The 17,583-nt window shown below is 36.5% G+C and overlaps 1 protein-coding gene across 1 annotated transcript in view; it reads left to right on the forward strand.

Annotated features, from left to right (window-relative positions):
* Window positions 1-17,583, forward strand: part of LOC113227372 (photoreceptor-specific nuclear receptor-like) — a 57,282-nt gene that overhangs the window by 28,683 nt on the left and 11,016 nt on the right. The window contains exon 5 of the mRNA XM_026460267.1: window positions 11,736-11,850. Within this exon, the coding sequence (XP_026316052.1) occupies window positions 11,736-11,850 (115 nt within the window). The remainder of the gene's footprint in view (window positions 1-11,735; window positions 11,851-17,583) is intronic.

Here is a 17,583-nt window from a genome sequence, read left to right on the forward strand (position 1 = left end):
ATCCTATTCAGCTAGCAATATTGACTATAATGTTAACAAATAAAGCTCTGCTAACAAATCCATGGGGCGGTTGGCACGTCACATACAATACAGAGAGTCAATTAGGCGAAAAGATATTCGGATAGACAAGCACTGCCTGGCCCCTAGTTAATTTACTTTGTTGATATCTGCGAACTTTTTCTTGGTGAGTTTAAAGCAACTGCAGAAAAGACAAGTGTTTTATGAACTGTTCTCCATTTTAATACATAGTATGTTTATCCATAAATGAAAAGATGTTAATTTTTACTTGTATGTTACTTACATATAACATGTTATATGTTTACAAGGTACGGCGATTGGGCATTGGTCAAGGTAAAAATAAAATGCAGAAACTGACGTCTTGTCTTTGTAAGTTTGGTTGAAATGAAACCATCTTTAAGTAGAAGTGTATCATTCACTTAAAAATAATAATATTGTCCTCCATCTCACAATTAGAATAACACCAATCTAAGGGTTAAAATCCTTAAAAAAGCCACGTGCCGCCGCGTGCCGGTAACCGCCGGGTATACAAATTAAGGCTTAAGGAGCCCTAACTGTCTATATAATTTTTTGGGTTAACTCGTGCATAAGTTTGTTAGTTTAGTGATCGTTTACGAATGGATTGAGTATGTACAATTGTTTATGGTACCGTGAGGCGTTTCTTAAATATTGACTCTTCTACAAAATATAACGCATGTTGTTTGTAATGTTACTGTCCGTCATTACGTTCTCATTAGGATAAAATATTGCGTACTGTTGAATGGCGAAAATTTTAAGATAAAATAATACACAATATATTCCACGAGACGACTGGCGAAAAGATCAAGTCGTAGCTGATCGTCAAGTAGCAACTTCGAAAAAAATTAGAATGATGATAAACGTCTTCCACATAACATCACAAAAAATCAGTGATATTTTTCTATTCTGTAACGTTCGTGTTTTTGTAATAAACCCCCTTTACCCTGCGGCGGATTAAAACAGCCATGTCTGTTGCTAGTTAGTGACACCTCGTGTTGTTGGATTTGAAATGACACAATGGGTGTTGTCAATTACTGTATTTAGTAGGGAATTCTTGTTAAGACCTATTTTTGTCACACAAATTGCTGATAAAATCAAAAGTTAAATTATACCAGTAGAAAAATCAATTTGATGAATTTCTCGAATCATTCAGGATACAAAACAGTAAGGTAAACTAAGGCTACTATACCTCTATAAAATTTGAAACAATTGTTTTCTTTATCTACTTACTTCATTATTAAAATATTCAATACGGAAAACTTTCATGTTTATTAATTAAAACGCTAAAGGAACCGACTGGCACTTGCGCAAACTTTTCAATTTCACTGTTTAAAACAATACTCTATATTTGTATATGTACTATAATATACAAAGAAATAAAATGCAACAGACGGATGAGTAAAGAAAAAAGGAACAAAGAAGTGGCTGGTACTTAAGTTAATAAAGTAACAAAGTTGAAGCATATCTGAAATTAATAATTAATATTGAAAAGCCGACAATAATAGATGGCTTTCAAAAACATATTAACATAAATCAACAAAAGCATAAAAAAATCATTTACAAATCGCACCAATGTTCGACACACAACTCTTTCTACACTTAATGGCCCTAAAGCCGCATCTAACAATCTGTAACCACATACAACCACACCCACTTTATAATGAGCAAAATCTAACAAAATGTAAGATAATTAAGCAAAAACTACAAAGCTCGTGCCCTGAGGCATTCGCACTTCGCATTCAAATGAGCACAATGCATGAACACCCCTCGTTATGAGGTTTAACCGCAAATTTGGTTCATTAAAGGACATGATTAAAGAGTCGATTGAGTGTGTTAAGAATTAATGTCTTTAGATGTTGTTTAGAAAACGTAAAAATATTTTAACACATTATGTATACCGATCATGATGGATGGCCTCTTTGCATAAAAAAGGGAGAGACTAGTAAGTAGTTGGTCTCTCTCTAGCTGTATTCCATGACAGAAAAAATGTATTTTATAACACAACTTATTAACAGAATTGAAAGAAAAAAACCAAAATAAATGTGGAATTAAGCAAAATGTTCGTCAGTTATATAAAACTCTCGCTTAAAAAAACAATCTGAAAAATCAGTTCAATCAAACTCCAATTCCATTTGCCGATTACCATAACGTACGAGCACAGCTAACAATGAAACGTTGATCCAATTTAACACGAAAAGAAAGTGTCAAAAAGACGTACTAAAGAAAGTAATGAGGGCCCAGGACGGCACCCTGAGGCACGCCCGAGAGGGAACGCCTTTATTGCTTTAAGCTTTGTATTATTTTGCTCTCGGCACCCTCCTGCGAAAAGGAAAGCTTAATTCTGTTACACTTTGAGATGTCGACGCGACAAAATCTAATTATTCTCGAGCGTTCGTCGTGGTTCACGTAGTCAAAAGCCTCAGACGGGTACGTAAGGATAACTAAATTAATTAACGGTTTTGTTGTAATTTACGAGTTACACAGTTCCATGGAACTGTATTTGGACCGAGTCGTGGTAAATACAGTTGTCATTTTATTGTTTCTAATTTCCTATAGTTAATAATTTAATTTCACTGAATTTAACAGATTTGGAATAATTATTAATTCTAACAAATCTACTACAGGTAAATATAAAAGACAGGCACAGCGTATTCTTGTGACTTTAATTACAGCTTACTTCAATTGTCAAACGTACTTAGTGTGACGATTATGGCAATATTTAGATGCCTATAAAGATTCTATTTAATGACATCTGTAACCCAGTTTCATTAGTAGCTTAGGAAACGAAATTCTCTAGAACGTTTCTAATCCAGGTATTCTGGGATATTAGCAGGTACAGGTACAGACCAAATTTAATTACTCTGAGACCAGGTTAATAAAGTTCATATAAATGTGTATACTGAGATGTAATGAAGTTGGGCCCTTAGAATATCTTAGCAAAACGTCTGGCAAAGACAGAAGGGAGTAGAAAGCAGAGAATTAAAGATTCATTTGTAAAATTAAATGCTAATGGGGTGATTTTGTGTTTTAATCCAAGGCTCTACCTCCTTCGCGCAATTTTAAGCTACGGACTTACCGGTGTACTGTTGAAGAGACAAGTGTAGCTAGTTTCAGCTTCCTTAAATTTTACTGCGTTTCTTTTTAAATATTTCAGTTGTTTTTAAAGCCTATTTAATTGTGGCAGTATTTAAATTAAATTTTAAAAGCTTTGTGTGTAAATGTGGAATTTACACTCACCAGAAGAGGGTGAGTGTCGCTAACATAAATGGGTCTACTATATACCGGAATAGTACTTTCTAATTTTGACAGCTGCTTCTTTCCATAGCTACTCTTCTAGTGAGCGTAAAACAGAGTCCATATTCTATGATATTTATCAGTTAGGCTTAAATAAAAAACGTCATAAAGTCTCTTCCTATGAAGAGATACGTATAGTGTACAATATAGTTATTTCTGGAAATAATTGGACAATCGCATTATTTCTGTGTACAACTGTACGTAAATCCGACGTCGCGTACCCTAACACTTAACTGTTTATACCGGAGTTACAGCGCCGCACCAGACACTGATTAATGCGATTTTAATCCGCGTCCAAACCCCTTAATCCTACCCTGTATTAATGGCTCATCCCTTTCTTAAACGTCACAACTACCTTTCAAGCATTTTCAACCCTATTTTAACAAGAGTAAAATATAATTTTAAGAGAAGATAGAAATAAATCGATTGTAACGATTGAAAATTCGAATTTCGAAGATTTCTAACTTTTAAATCGGAACAAGCGTTCTAAATTCAAAAGGCTTAAGGTCGGGTTTTCATCTTTCAAACCATACTGTGTTTAAATCTACTTTGAACCTTACTGTAATAATCATTCGGTACAAATTCAACTGCACGTATTGTTTGAATCAATAACCATTAAGCTAAATCAGTTTGACAGAAGTCGTAAATGAAAAGGATAGCTAATACGTATTTGTCATGTGTATGAAAGAGACAGCTATGTTTTTGAGGGTGCGTTTTATGTTAAAGTTTTGGTCACAGATGTACCTGCACCTGAGCACTTGATTTTATTTTTCAATTATGGTTATCTCTATGAATGGGCGCTTATTAGGAATACGCGTAGGTACATTTATGGAAATTTGTGAATTCCCTTGATGCCTGTCTGTGAAGAATCTAAGTGACCACTATTGAACATAGGTTTCATTTATAAAGAGGTCTACACGAGCTGTATACCAACAGCTCTGACCTATTGCGACTAATTTCGTAATGAAGCTATGTTTGTAACCATTGACAAGGTAGTATTGTGCGCCTGCAATTTTGCAAAGAAGACTATGCCAAATTCTGCCCTAGCACTTCACATTCACACAATTGGGGCACTACTATCGAAGAACGAAACCGGTAGTTAGGTACGGCTGTTTTCCCACTACGGATGACCTGAGTTTCGATTGGGACTAGAACTAAGAATGTATGATTTGAAAGTTTCTAAACGGCCCGTCTTTTCGTGGACGGACTTCGAGAATAGTTTCGTAGGTCATCCATAGTGAGAAAGTGGGCGTAACTACCGATTTCGTGCTTCGAAAGTAGGGCCCGCGATTCCAACCATCCTTATAGGCAATTAAAATTTTTAATTTTGAACAACCGTCTACGTTGTTCTTAGTGTTGTCAATATAAAGAATTACTCTTCCATTGATACTCCTGCCTCCATTTAAGAGTCTTTTAATTGCATTGTACGACCTCACTAGTATAGTTCCGATGGGACCAATTTGGACAACAAACTTTTCTAAATCGATGTTCTGGTGCCCGTTCGTTTCTTTTTTTATGCCACCTAGTGACGGGACGAACAAGTCGTGCGCCTGGTGATAGCAGCTGCAGTGCCACTCAGAACTTTTAGATCGCAAAGATCTGAGAAGCACTGCTAACTGCGCTCGTCACCTCGAGATATAAGTAGACAAGTCCCATCTATCTGTGTTTTCACCAGCATCCTCCTTCATCGTCATTCCACCTTTTTATTACCCTCTTTACTGGTTCCTGACCACTTACTTTTAAAATTTTAAATTGTTTCGCAATTCCTTTTTCCTTCCACTGTTCTTATGTTGGTTCGTACCGTCATCACTTCTATCAAAATATACTCAAAACGAGAGGATATGCTCATAGATCACTATCATGTAAAAGTAAAACTTCACGTGATTTATTGTTTTTAAATCATTAGTTATAGGTATAGGTATTATGGACCGTTTTGTGCCTTTTGTTTCTACTTGTAAATAAATTATATGGACCGAGCCTTCCGCTGTTTTTCTTAAGGCTAGGCCGCAACTCTTCAAAACCGGAACGCAGTAATACTCACATTACTGCTTGGTGGCAGAAATAGGTAAGGTGGCAGTACTTCTGGACAAACTCTTTCACAAGGAACTCTATTGCTTGTAACTTAATAGTAATCACAATTTATTTTGTCTTCTTTATATATTTTTTTCAATTTATTGTTTTTAATTTTTTTCTCAAATTATGTGACTAGCAATATAGAATGTTCTTCTTTACCTTAATATTAAAGATTTAAAGTCTTATGTCCTTCGGCCGGTTACGCATTTGATTCCTAGAATACACCGAAGACGTACTTGGTGTTTTCGGAATTGATCCAGCTGAAAATCGAGACTTTCTATTTTTCCTACTTAGCAACCGAATTCATTACGTTCTGTATTTAGGCATCGTTTATAACCTCATCCCTTTTTTTGTTCAAATATTAAAAAATTCAACCCCGAAGACGCCGAAGTACTGAATCCTTAACCGAACTATTCAACAGAAAATGCCGTGACATCAAAGAACATATACCTATCCTCGTCACTCGTATAGTAAAACTACTATATCGATCTCTCTTCCCTCTGGAGGTGAGAATTCAAAGATGGCGGAAGTGGGAGGGGCAATTTGATTTATAGTAAGGGTGGGGGGTGGTATGTGTATGTGTGGGTATTAGTTGACAGTTATCGGAGGGTATAAAGCTGGGTTTGGTTGAATTAAAGTAATAGGGTTATAGTTTAGAATTTTCATTGTTACGGCGATATAGGTGTTTTGGTTGACAAAGAAATTTTGTCATAAAGGTGGTTAAATTTTATATTTACTTCGTTTTCATCATACAACTATACTTGGATTTTAAGTTTATGATTTTTAAAAAATTTCAAATAACGTGTAAAATTTTTTTATTGACATTTCTGGCAATAATGTAGACATATACAAACATATCTCTCATGACTAACTGCGATAACTACAATGACGCAAAAGTATTGACAATATCTGTTCTATATAGCACTCCCCATCTCGAGCTATGTCAATCTCGTTTTATCAGTGAGGAAGTGTAACACTATAAAGATCTCTATGAACTAGTTAAGACAGGGCATGTTTATGATTTCATAATAGCATTTAATACAACACAACATTGCTAACAAACGCATGCCTCGCTACCAAGCAGTCAGCCCGCGTACAAAAGTTGCGGAAACGGAAACAAATATAAAAAAGTGTGCGAAACTTCCGCAGAAGCAGAAGTTTATTGTAACCCTAGTCAAGAGCACCTCAAGCTTGACACTGTGGATGATGAACCACTCTTATCACATAAGACGTAGACTTGCATTTTAATTTCAGGTGTCACGATTGCCTTGCTTTAACTCATTTATTTAATTGTAATCAATAACTTAAAAAACAATTAATTTATTTTCGGTTATTGTAACCACACAAAGTTTTAATTTTAATCAATAACTTAAAAAGCAATTAATTTACATTCGGTTATTGTAACGACACAAAGTTTTAATTTCTAAAAATATAACTTTATTTTAAACACGTTATGAAAAAAGTGTGATATTTTCTATATTTCCAACACGTATTAAAGAAGAAGGATAGCCAGGTTCAGTAGCAGTTTTTTTTTTCGACTTGTCTTTCTCGACTTTGCAATAAAACACCCTTAAGAAGAAAATAATTATTTACAAAATTGGAACCTATAGTAGCAGCTGAGTTGCTGAGAATCTGTTTAATATCCATAATAAATAGGTAACCGGCTAAACTGGCAGTTAACTCGTTCAAAACATAATACTACTGTTTCTCTTAGAGAGGGTTCAACCAATCCTTTCGCTGATGGTCTAACTTCATGATAAAAATAACTTTCGCAAAAACTATTTTAAATTCATAAAAACATTTTTTTGTTATTTAAAATAGTAAAAATATGTAATAAATAATAATACACAATAAATCATTTCTTTAAACCCGGGATCGAAAGAGCTAGCAAAAAATGTATGCAAACTTGAACACAAGACACATGTAACTAAGGTGTTATTTATAATGTGCCGGTAAAAGGTTTCGATACCGGTAACCGAACAAGAACATTATTATAAATTCTGTCGTATGTACGTGAATGTTGTGTTCATTTTTGCACGCACTAATACACATAGAATGGCTACCCTTTTTAGTCCCTGCTTTAAAAGGCACAGCAATTAATCTAGGCACTTCCAACAGTACAGCTGAGATCATATTATAACATTGGTTGTACAAAATTTAAAAAAATAACTGACCAACTGGAATATATCAAAGTAGATACTTTATTCACCGTGGCTTATCTATATACAAAGGGAGAATGCTGCCAGCATTTTGATCACCCCATTGTTACCGGAACCCAATTTCCTTAGTACAGGGACCCAATTTTATTGTTACCAGAACCCAATTTCTTTGTTACCAGAACCCAATTTCATTGTTACCGGGCCCCAATCTCATTGTTACCGGAACCCAATGTCATTGTTACTGGGACCCAATTTCATAATTTTTTCTAGCTCTATGTTAATCATCTTCTTGGTTCTTAAGTACAACCAGCTAAGATATGGTTGGATGGTTTTGCTACACTCGGTATTATGACAATAAAAAAACACGCAAAGAGGAGTCGAATGCGAAAATATAGCAATAAAAACCTTTTATACGTTCGATACTAAACTGAAAGAAAGCGTCCACCCACCTGACAAAGGCAAGTAGGTAGGTACCTATTATAAAATATGTATCTATGCTATTAGGGAGTAAAGGGAAAGAAAAATAATGTTTCGGTATTTTTCTTAATAATTAGATTTGTTTATTAACCCCGGACGCAAAAAAAGTCTAGTTATAAGCTTAAAGCTCTGTTTATGTGTGTATGTTGATCTGTCTATGGCATTCTAGCACCCAAACAGAGGGACTGATTTCAAAGCTTCTTTTGTAAGGAGGCAAATTTAATCAGTATGTTTCTTAGCTATATTTAATGAACACCTGTTCAGCTGTTTAAATAAAGATCATCAGTTCTTTTACCATTTAAGCGAATAACTCACTGAAAGCGGGTGCGGGTCGGGCGCGTGTAGGCTCGGGAGCGCGGCGGATGTAATTCCGTGTATTTATATGGACAAACCACACGCGGGCGCGGGACGGGCGCAGATCAAGTCCCGCACCTGTCAATGTCAATCGGATGATATTACAGTATTATGGTAACCCTTATCTGTGTAACAGTTCGACCTTGAGAGCGTTCTTATTCCATGTAGGTATAATAGTAGCGGAGTTGTAGGTGGAACTGTTGCACTTGATATGCCGCCAACTGTTCGCTGCCGCGCGTAGACGTCTGCTAAAATTAAACCTTATAAATACATTTACAATAGCGAAATAAAAAAAACCACAAGCAAAACTGCAAACTCTAACTAAACTAGCTAACTTTACTCGAAGTTCACATATAAAGCGTACGACGGCAGGCGAGCAATAAAATCAAATGGAATCTCCCGCCGCCCCACTCCATCCGGTGGGATGGGTAGAATGGGTGGGAAGGTGGGCTGTGTGTGTGTGACGTCCCGCATTCAATTCCCGTAAATTGGCAGATAGGTAACCCCTTTATTATGTTCGTTTTATGTTTTGTTTGTTTGAAACTGTAGTTTGTTGGAAAAGGAATTAAATCAGAGAGAATCTAGTTAACTGCATTGGTGAATACGTAAGAAAGTTTTATCGTATATGGTTATAGGAGGGACACAGTGATCATTTTGGACACCCTGCATAAGGATCTAATTCAATTCACGTAACATAGCCCTAGTCCTAGTATGTACGCATCAATGCATGTAATTAAGCTCTTTCACAGTCAAATATTTTATAGATCAAATTACACTTGAAATCATCATATTGATTAAGCAAAAATACAGACAGCCATATCTACACAAAGATTGAGAAGAAGAGGGGAAGAGGTCGATCTAGCCGCAGCTACATAGGCCAAATAAAGGAAAAGGCCGGTGTCGTGTCGTGGAAGGAAGTCAAGGAGCTGGCTTAATAAAAATATAATAATAATAATAAAATAATAATAATAATAAAAATATAATAGAGATGACTTGAAGATGCTCAACCGATAAGAGTACTAGGCTTCAGACTTATAACTCCCATGTTTTTGCGTCAGAGATAAACAATCATCTATAATAATAATTATAACTTTTTATCAAGTTCTTAGGTTTTCGCGAATGTTACACATAGGAAATGAAACTATTTTTCCGCATTTAAATTGCGTATATTTGTTTTTTCCAACAAACCAACGTTTCGGGCTCTTTACATATCCCATGGTCACGGTTGATTGAGAGAAAAAAATAATCGTTTTCAAACAAATTAAATGACATTTCTTCTCTATTTCTGGCTATATACTCGATGTCCTAGCCCTACTGGTGTATGCCATCGACACGATAAAAAGAAGGCTAGTTACGTAAGCACATTCTTTATAAGGATATCGTGGGCTAAATTTAAAAACACCGTAACTCCGTTTTTAGACGAAATCCCCTTTTTACTCTTCAAGCGGAATATTAGAAAATTAAAGCTTAAAATATATTTTCTAAAATAATTTAAGTCTAATATAAGTTGTAAAATAAGGGTATAATCATATATATCGTCATATAATTATACCTAGGAGGTTATTCTGTATTTTGTGCCTACTCAAAAGTTCACATTAATGGAAGTGCGAACTTAAACTCAAATGTTCAATCTCAAATCATCTTTATTTCATACACTCGAAATCGCCATATTGATTAAACTCTACTGCTGATTCGTAAGACCGATTCCCATGCGAAAAATGAGCAAGAAACTCTATTGGTTGCTCTTTGTAAATAAACATTTGCACATATCGAGTTCTTAGGTTTTCGCTATTGTTACACATAGGAAAAGCAAGTACTTTTCCGGATTTAATTTAGGTATATTTGTTTTTTCCAACAAATAAACGTTTCGGGCCCTTTACTTGTCAACCGTGACCATGGGACCTGCACATGGCATGGCAAAGTCTTCAAAAGTAGGTAATTACTTTCCAGCCGGTGGAGCTGCTATATAATATATAACACAACAGTGGTTAAACCACCAAGTATTTATTAATGAATTACTTTTTAGGATTCAGTTAAAACAAACTATTGCTCATAGGAAATGTTTACTTTGGGAAAAGATTAGTTATCTAGTCCATTTTTTTTCATGGCGCTACTAGAATTACTTTAAATTCCAACTCCTAAGCAAATAGTTTATCCTACGATGCAGTAAAATGATTTCCGAAACTTGAAAAAGTAGGGGAGCGTGGGGGAATGGGAGCCTAGTAAGGAAAATTGATAATAAAAGTCATAATTTATGCGATTAAAATTTTTATTAGTTATGAACGTACGCTTCACATATTTGGGTACTAGATAATCACAGATAAACTATAATATTCGGTTAAAAAGAACAACTAAAACATGTCATTCGCTCCCATTACCCCACAGTTCGGGAAATGGGAGCCGGTAAGAATCCCGTATCAAATGAGAGCCATTATATATAATCAGTCTGAAAAAAAATAATTAAAGGAATTAAATATATAAGTTAAAAAGTAATGAAAATAACCAAGAAAGTGTTAAAAGAATAATGCAATGGGATAAAGTGAGTCAACTAGCTCTCATTACCCGCGTAACATCGAATTGAAAAAGGAATAAAACACTAAAAACACATCTATTTTTATTGTAATTTTAAGCATAACTTCCAAAATTTAATAGCTAAGGTGACATAGCTAGTGTAAATACAATGTAGTACTTGTAGTAATTTGTCAAATTTTATAAGTGCGGACCGAAAAACACACAACCATCTCATATGACTAAACGCGGGGTTCTACGGGGGCGCCCACAGGACTCGAACCTTGGCGAACGTTAACGAAGACATAGGAGTACCGTTTGCACAAATACGAGCATTAGGAACGTCCAGTTTGACACCGCTCTCATTACCCGCGGGCTCCCAATACCCCACGTTCCCCTAATTATTTAATTGTCCACATTATCTGTCTCTGCCGCCAAGCACTAACGTCAGCATTACTGTGTTCCGGTTTTGAAGGGTAAGGGTGCTAGTGAAATTACAGGCACTTGGGACTTGTCAACTCATGTCTAAAGGGTGACGGGCGCAGTGGCAATGACCCTCAGATCTTTGCGATTTAAAACTCTGAATGGCTTTGCAACTGTTATGCACAGGCGTGTAGCTTTCCATTAGGCGTACGACTTGTTCGTCCCGTCATCAGATACTATAAAAAAAATTTGGTGGTTTATAATTTAATATAACCACCCCATGTCACTGTTTGTATCTATGTGTAGATATTTATCATATTTATCTACTCATTTGGAACAGTCAATTGTAGCATACCCGCTAAAGGATACTGTGAGATTGTAAGGTATATTTAAAAAGATTATTTGTCGCAGCGGTGCAAAACGAGAGACAGCCACGGAACACAGCGACCATTAGGCCCGAAACACTTCGCGATATGGACCAAGAAAGAGCACTGAGGGAAGCTGCCGTCGCAGTCGGAGTGTTTGGGTAAGTCACTTATATTGTTCCCGGGATTCGAAATTATAAAGATATTTATTTTATCTCATAATTATCATTAATGTTATTTGATAATTTTCCGACATATAATATATCCAATAATTTTCCATTGGTGATTCATATTTTTGTTTCTTTAATTTTTGACTAAAAAGTACAAACAGTGAGAAAACTAAATAAGAAAAATCTTAGCGAAAACGATTTAGTTTGCGACTTTTTTTGAGTTTGACATTTGACACGATTGAATACGTCTCTGGGGGTCTACTTTCGCTCTTTGTCCGACATTCGTCCGCAACAATTTTTGTCAAATAAGTGCTCGACCAAATAAAAAAAACCATGTCATATATGAAGCTTCATTCGCATCATGTGCAATTGATGTGATTTTCTGGCACATTAATATAAAAAAAAATAAAAAAAAAACAAAACTGTATATATAGTATATATACGTACTATGACGCAGAAGCTGTACATTATATAGCTTCTGCGTACTTGGATGACAAGAAGCCGTGGTAGTGACCCTTTTAACTCTTGCAGGTAGCATCAATCTATCTATCTTAACTGCCTCCGTGGCCGAACGGTTACCATGCCGGACTGCCACACAGAGGTCTCAGGTTCGACTCCTGGACCTGAAGAAATATTTGTATGACCTACATTTATTTCTCTCGTGAGTTTGAGTGTAATTTATGGTTGTCTATGTCTGTGTCCATGGTATCTGCGACACAGGGTTTCCCTAGTGCGGGGTTATGTTGAGTGTGTGCGTTATTTTATCTAAGAAGATTTTTGAAATAAATATTGTAAATGTTAAAAGCATTCAAATGTATATTTAAAAAAGCAACTCTGGTGTTTCTTGAGACCCAAAGTAAGCAGCTAAAGCACTAGTGTTACGGAAATGGGAAATAACGACGGTACCACGAACAATTAGACCAGAGACAATATAGAAAAGTTAGTTTTTCTACACTGACCTGGCCAGGGTTCGACCCTGGGACCTCAGAGATGGCGACACCAAGAAAACCGGTCTACAAGCCACTCGACCACGCAAGCCGTCAAATATGTCGATTTCAGTGTAATTTGCTTACCTGTGAAATAAAGATGATTTGAATTTTTGCTGATGATGAAGATGATATTATTTGCTGCTAGTTCGTAGTGAGATAGTAAAAGATCCCTGTAATTTTTCTCAAGCTTGCTCGGTGCCTAAAGAAAATCTCGGCATTTAAACGCACCCTTCTTACAAAAACAAGGCTCCCCTACCCAAGAGCCCCATAAAAACACCATAACACGTGACAAACACTAGCATTTATTACATCTGCATTTGAATTCGTATGATTTACTTTACACGGCTCTACACTTTCGCAGATTGCTCGTTTCACAACCAAATGTGGCCATGGAATACTGTTTTTATGGGAATATGAAAGTATGTGAATGAAGTTCTTATTATGGAGATTGCGAAACGCTGTCTAATTCATAAGTCTGGTATGCTAAAAGGTCTATCTCTAGATTAATGTTGAACTTACTTACGTAACTGTAACATTGATTTTATTGAATACCATGTTTTTCTTACCATGATAAATTCATATACACTCATCTAAAGTGTCTAGGGATCAAACACGTGTTTGCTAATTACTGAAAATTAGGTTTTTTAATAATTTTTTTAACAGTAATGGAGGCGTTTCTGGTATTCCGTCCGTAAATCATGCGGTACGCATCGAGTGCAAAATTTCCTAATAACCTTCAGATGCACATGCAATATTTTTGCACTTGACTCATTCCAATGCCTAATACAGTACAAATTTGCTGACAAGTATTTTTTTGTCAGTTTCAATCAGTTATTGCACGGTATCAATTATTGAATTCTGTAATGTGAATTCACAGACATTGTTATGGAGGTGATCACGTCCACGTCTTAATTCAGTGCACCACGAATAAACAGAGCTACGACATGGGGCTTCATCACCAAATGGCAATTGAAGTCTCGGACAACTCTCTTATTGACTTAAGCCACATCGAAAATCGTAGAAAATCATGGACCAAAAATTTTCGCGACTGAAATTCACTGTAATAGCGACTCACAGTTTTCAAAACGACACCACAATGAAAAAACAAATGACAGTCTTATAAAGTAAAAAGGAACCGACTTCAAATTTCGTATTTGTATTTTTTGTTTCTTTTATGTAAGTGTCCAGTTCTAGGAACTTTCAGTATCCCCCACCAGGCGCATGACTTCTTCGTCCCTTTACTTGGTATTATAAAAAAAAGAGATTTATTGAATATACAAACCGCAGAAACCATAATTAAGGCTAACTATTAAACAATAAAACAATAACGTGGACAAAAAGATGAAGATCTGCACTTATAGCTATTAGGTTGATGCTGATGCGGACTGCGTACTAAACACCAAAAACGCGAAACATGAAACGTCTGTCGTCTGTGCATATTCATATTCAAGTTCGAATATGCCATAGAGCCTGTGGCATATTCTTTAGAATACGCCATAGGCTCTTACCGTTTGTGACAACCGACTACTAATATGAAAAATTATACTTTTCCAATAACTAAATACCTCCAGTTCAGTCTCAAATAGAAATGTTATACACCTGAATACCCCTTTCGCTAGAGATGAGTTACTACGTCATGTTAGACAGTCACCCTTTGCTAGTACATCACGATGGGCAGTCACCCGTTCCGACTCCACCTTTGATCACGGCAAATGCTCGCCCCGGCTTGAAACTTGATCGTCATGCCTCGCCGGCTTGACGTCACTCGTTGCTTTTATCATTTTGTATCACAAATTTAACGCTGGCTCATCAAGAGAACATAAAGCCTGACACTTTGGACCAATCTTATCGAAAGCGGTATAGAGTCGCATTTAAAAATGTATATCGAAATATACTACATGAAATGACAACACCCTATAAAATCAGTCAGCCAGACAATGGGACCTGGAGGTTTATCACGAAATACGAAGCAACGATCATCGTTTTAGTTTAGTATCGGACCGGAGGCGACCAGGAAACGCGTACGAAGATCGTGATTTAACATAAAAATGACAGCTTTCGCATTGAATTTTGACATTACTTTCGTCGTAAAACTGACATATGTAGTACGTATGAGCTTCACGTAGTATCGTATTTCGTTCTGTAAACAGCAAAAAATGTTGGTTTGTTTGAAAAAAAACAAGTATCCTACGGGACTTAGACCCGAGAAAATATTTTCAATTCCAATTGCTAAAACTTTGGAACTCTATTAACACACTATAAAGTCCGATGCTACCTGCAAATTGAACAGTCTGTTACAATCTACGGTTCTTCTCGTATCGATAGAATACATTGTAATACTTGCCATCGTGGTGACCGCCTCTTTATCAGGTGAGATAGAGGTCAAATGTGCACTTATTTTTAATAAAAAATAAAAGATTTGCCAATCTCTCACCGATTGTTACATAGGGTGCGCCAGACGTACACGAAAGGACGGGGAGGCCCCTTTCGTACACCCCATATCTAGGGTTGGTATATAGAACTGGCTTATCAGTCTCTATCGTCTTACGGTATCGGCAGTTGGATATATCCACAACTCTAAAAATCCAATTCAAGTTTCTTTTACCTATCGTTTTTGGCATTATCTTTGATTATACTCGTTACAGCAAAACCTGATAAGGTATTCACATGTCACTGGAACGTCATCACCTCATTGTTACTATTAGGGTTTTCATTACGAATAATAGTAAGAATAACATAAGGACTTCTTATTGTCCTCGTAGCTGCACGAAGTTTATATTTTCTAAAAAGTCTCTATAACTGTTCGTCACGAAGAAGAGCAGCAAAAACAAAGCGCTCACTTCTCAAACGGGCAGCAGGTTCTTTGACTTCTCTCGCGGAAACTCAAAGCTTCTTTTGTGCCAACGACACCTTTGTCCTTGCTTTGACTTTTTTCAACTCTTTGTTCAGTGGAAATGTTGTACCTTCTGTGTACTACCTTAGATGAAAATCTATATAGGTATTGAGGTAAACATTGTTAACAAATGTTTTATAGTTTTAAATACTTTTATTGCTGTTACACGCGGTAACCTCTTCAGCGGGGACATAAACTTAACGAGTTTGCAGATGTCCTTAAAAAAGGCCCTGTAAGGTGGTTTTCCACCGGCGAGGCGAGGCGAAACGAGGCGAGACGAGGATTGAAATTTGTATAACAAAATTTCAATTCTCTCCTTGCCCATCTTCGGTGGACATGGTCTGGATTGACGAGGATGGGCGAGGCGAGAATTGAAATATTTGTTGGAGTAATATTGAACCGTATTGCTGCCTACATAGAGTATTATGCTACTGCCACCTTACTACTTCTGCTGTCACGCAGTAATGTGAGTTTGAAGGATGTTGATGAAATTACAGGCACATGGAACTTGTCAACTCATGTCTTATGCTCAACTCACATTGGCGCAGAGTCGAAGCGTCGCGTCGCGTCCTGTTTTTCAACTACACCGACTACGGCGAAGAGCGACGACCCTCGCATTAGTGCGCCGGGATCACAGTGTGGTCGGCGTCTGACGCCTCGCGGCGCCCAAGTGATGCGCGACGACACTCGATTCCATATTTGCAAAACACAATATTGTGCCTCAATAATGGGAAAGCTGTGAGTTGAGCCTTAGAGTGACGGGCGCATTGGCAGTGCTCCTCAGTTTTTCCTCAGTTTACCACCAGGCGCACGACTTGTTCGTCCCGTCTCTTGAAAAAGACGAACAAATAATGATTCCCTACATTCTATAGTAAAAGTTGTATGACGTGTCTCCACTAGGTTCAACAAAACTAAAACGTCCCTAGCGGTCACAAGAACAAACAACATTATGTATACAAACACTTTACGCGGTCGCTAGCGATAACTTTTACTATAATCTCATGGTAAGAAAGAAAGAAAAACGTTTATTCATTAAATTGAGTCACTATACACACTTAAATATAATATTTAATACGGAAACAACAAATGACTGCGTGATTAATTGCGTGAAGTTAGTAATTGTGTATAGTGGCGCAAAAGAAGAAAATGATACGACTCAGCAACTGTATACGTTTGGGGAACTGTATACGTCTTTACAATAAGATTCCGGAGCATATATTAAGATTACCATTTCCTAAGTTTAAAACTTATATTAAAGTTATTAATTTGAAAGTCATATTACAAAATTGTAGATTACGTGTTAGATAAAGATGTATGGAAAGACAAGAAGAAGGAGTCTAGATTCCACACAAATATGATTCAAAATGTATATCTATCTATAATATCTATAGCATTTAAGTTTATTTGAAAAGAGCCATCCCTAGAGGTTCTTGCTCGTTCTTCTCAGAGAGGTCAGCGTAGTAAATGAGCAGTAGCTTAAAAAATGACGTTTTAAGTGTAAAAAGTTTGGAATATATGATTATTTGACCTCGGGCGAGACAGGCGCTGATTTTCAGTCGTCGTGGTAGAGGCACTGCTGTCTTGCCATATGCAATATTGACGAGCATTATCATTATATAAGTAAACATTCGAGATCTTCTGTAACGAAAAGACAATTCCCGGGCCGGGTGAAATTTTGTATGGCCTACATTGATTTCTTTCGTGAGTTTAGGTGTAACTTGTGGTTGCCCATGTGTGTGTCCATCGCACCCGCGATACTGGGTTTCCTCAGTGCGGGTCTATGAATTTGTGTGATTACATGCATGTGAAATCAATCGGAACATACTTATTATTAAATAATAT

This window comes from Hyposmocoma kahamanoa, unplaced genomic scaffold, assembly GCF_003589595.1.
Source record: "Hyposmocoma kahamanoa isolate Upper Pololo Valley unplaced genomic scaffold, ASM358959v1 210, whole genome shotgun sequence".
NCBI lineage: Eukaryota > Metazoa > Arthropoda > Insecta > Lepidoptera > Cosmopterigidae > Hyposmocoma > Hyposmocoma kahamanoa.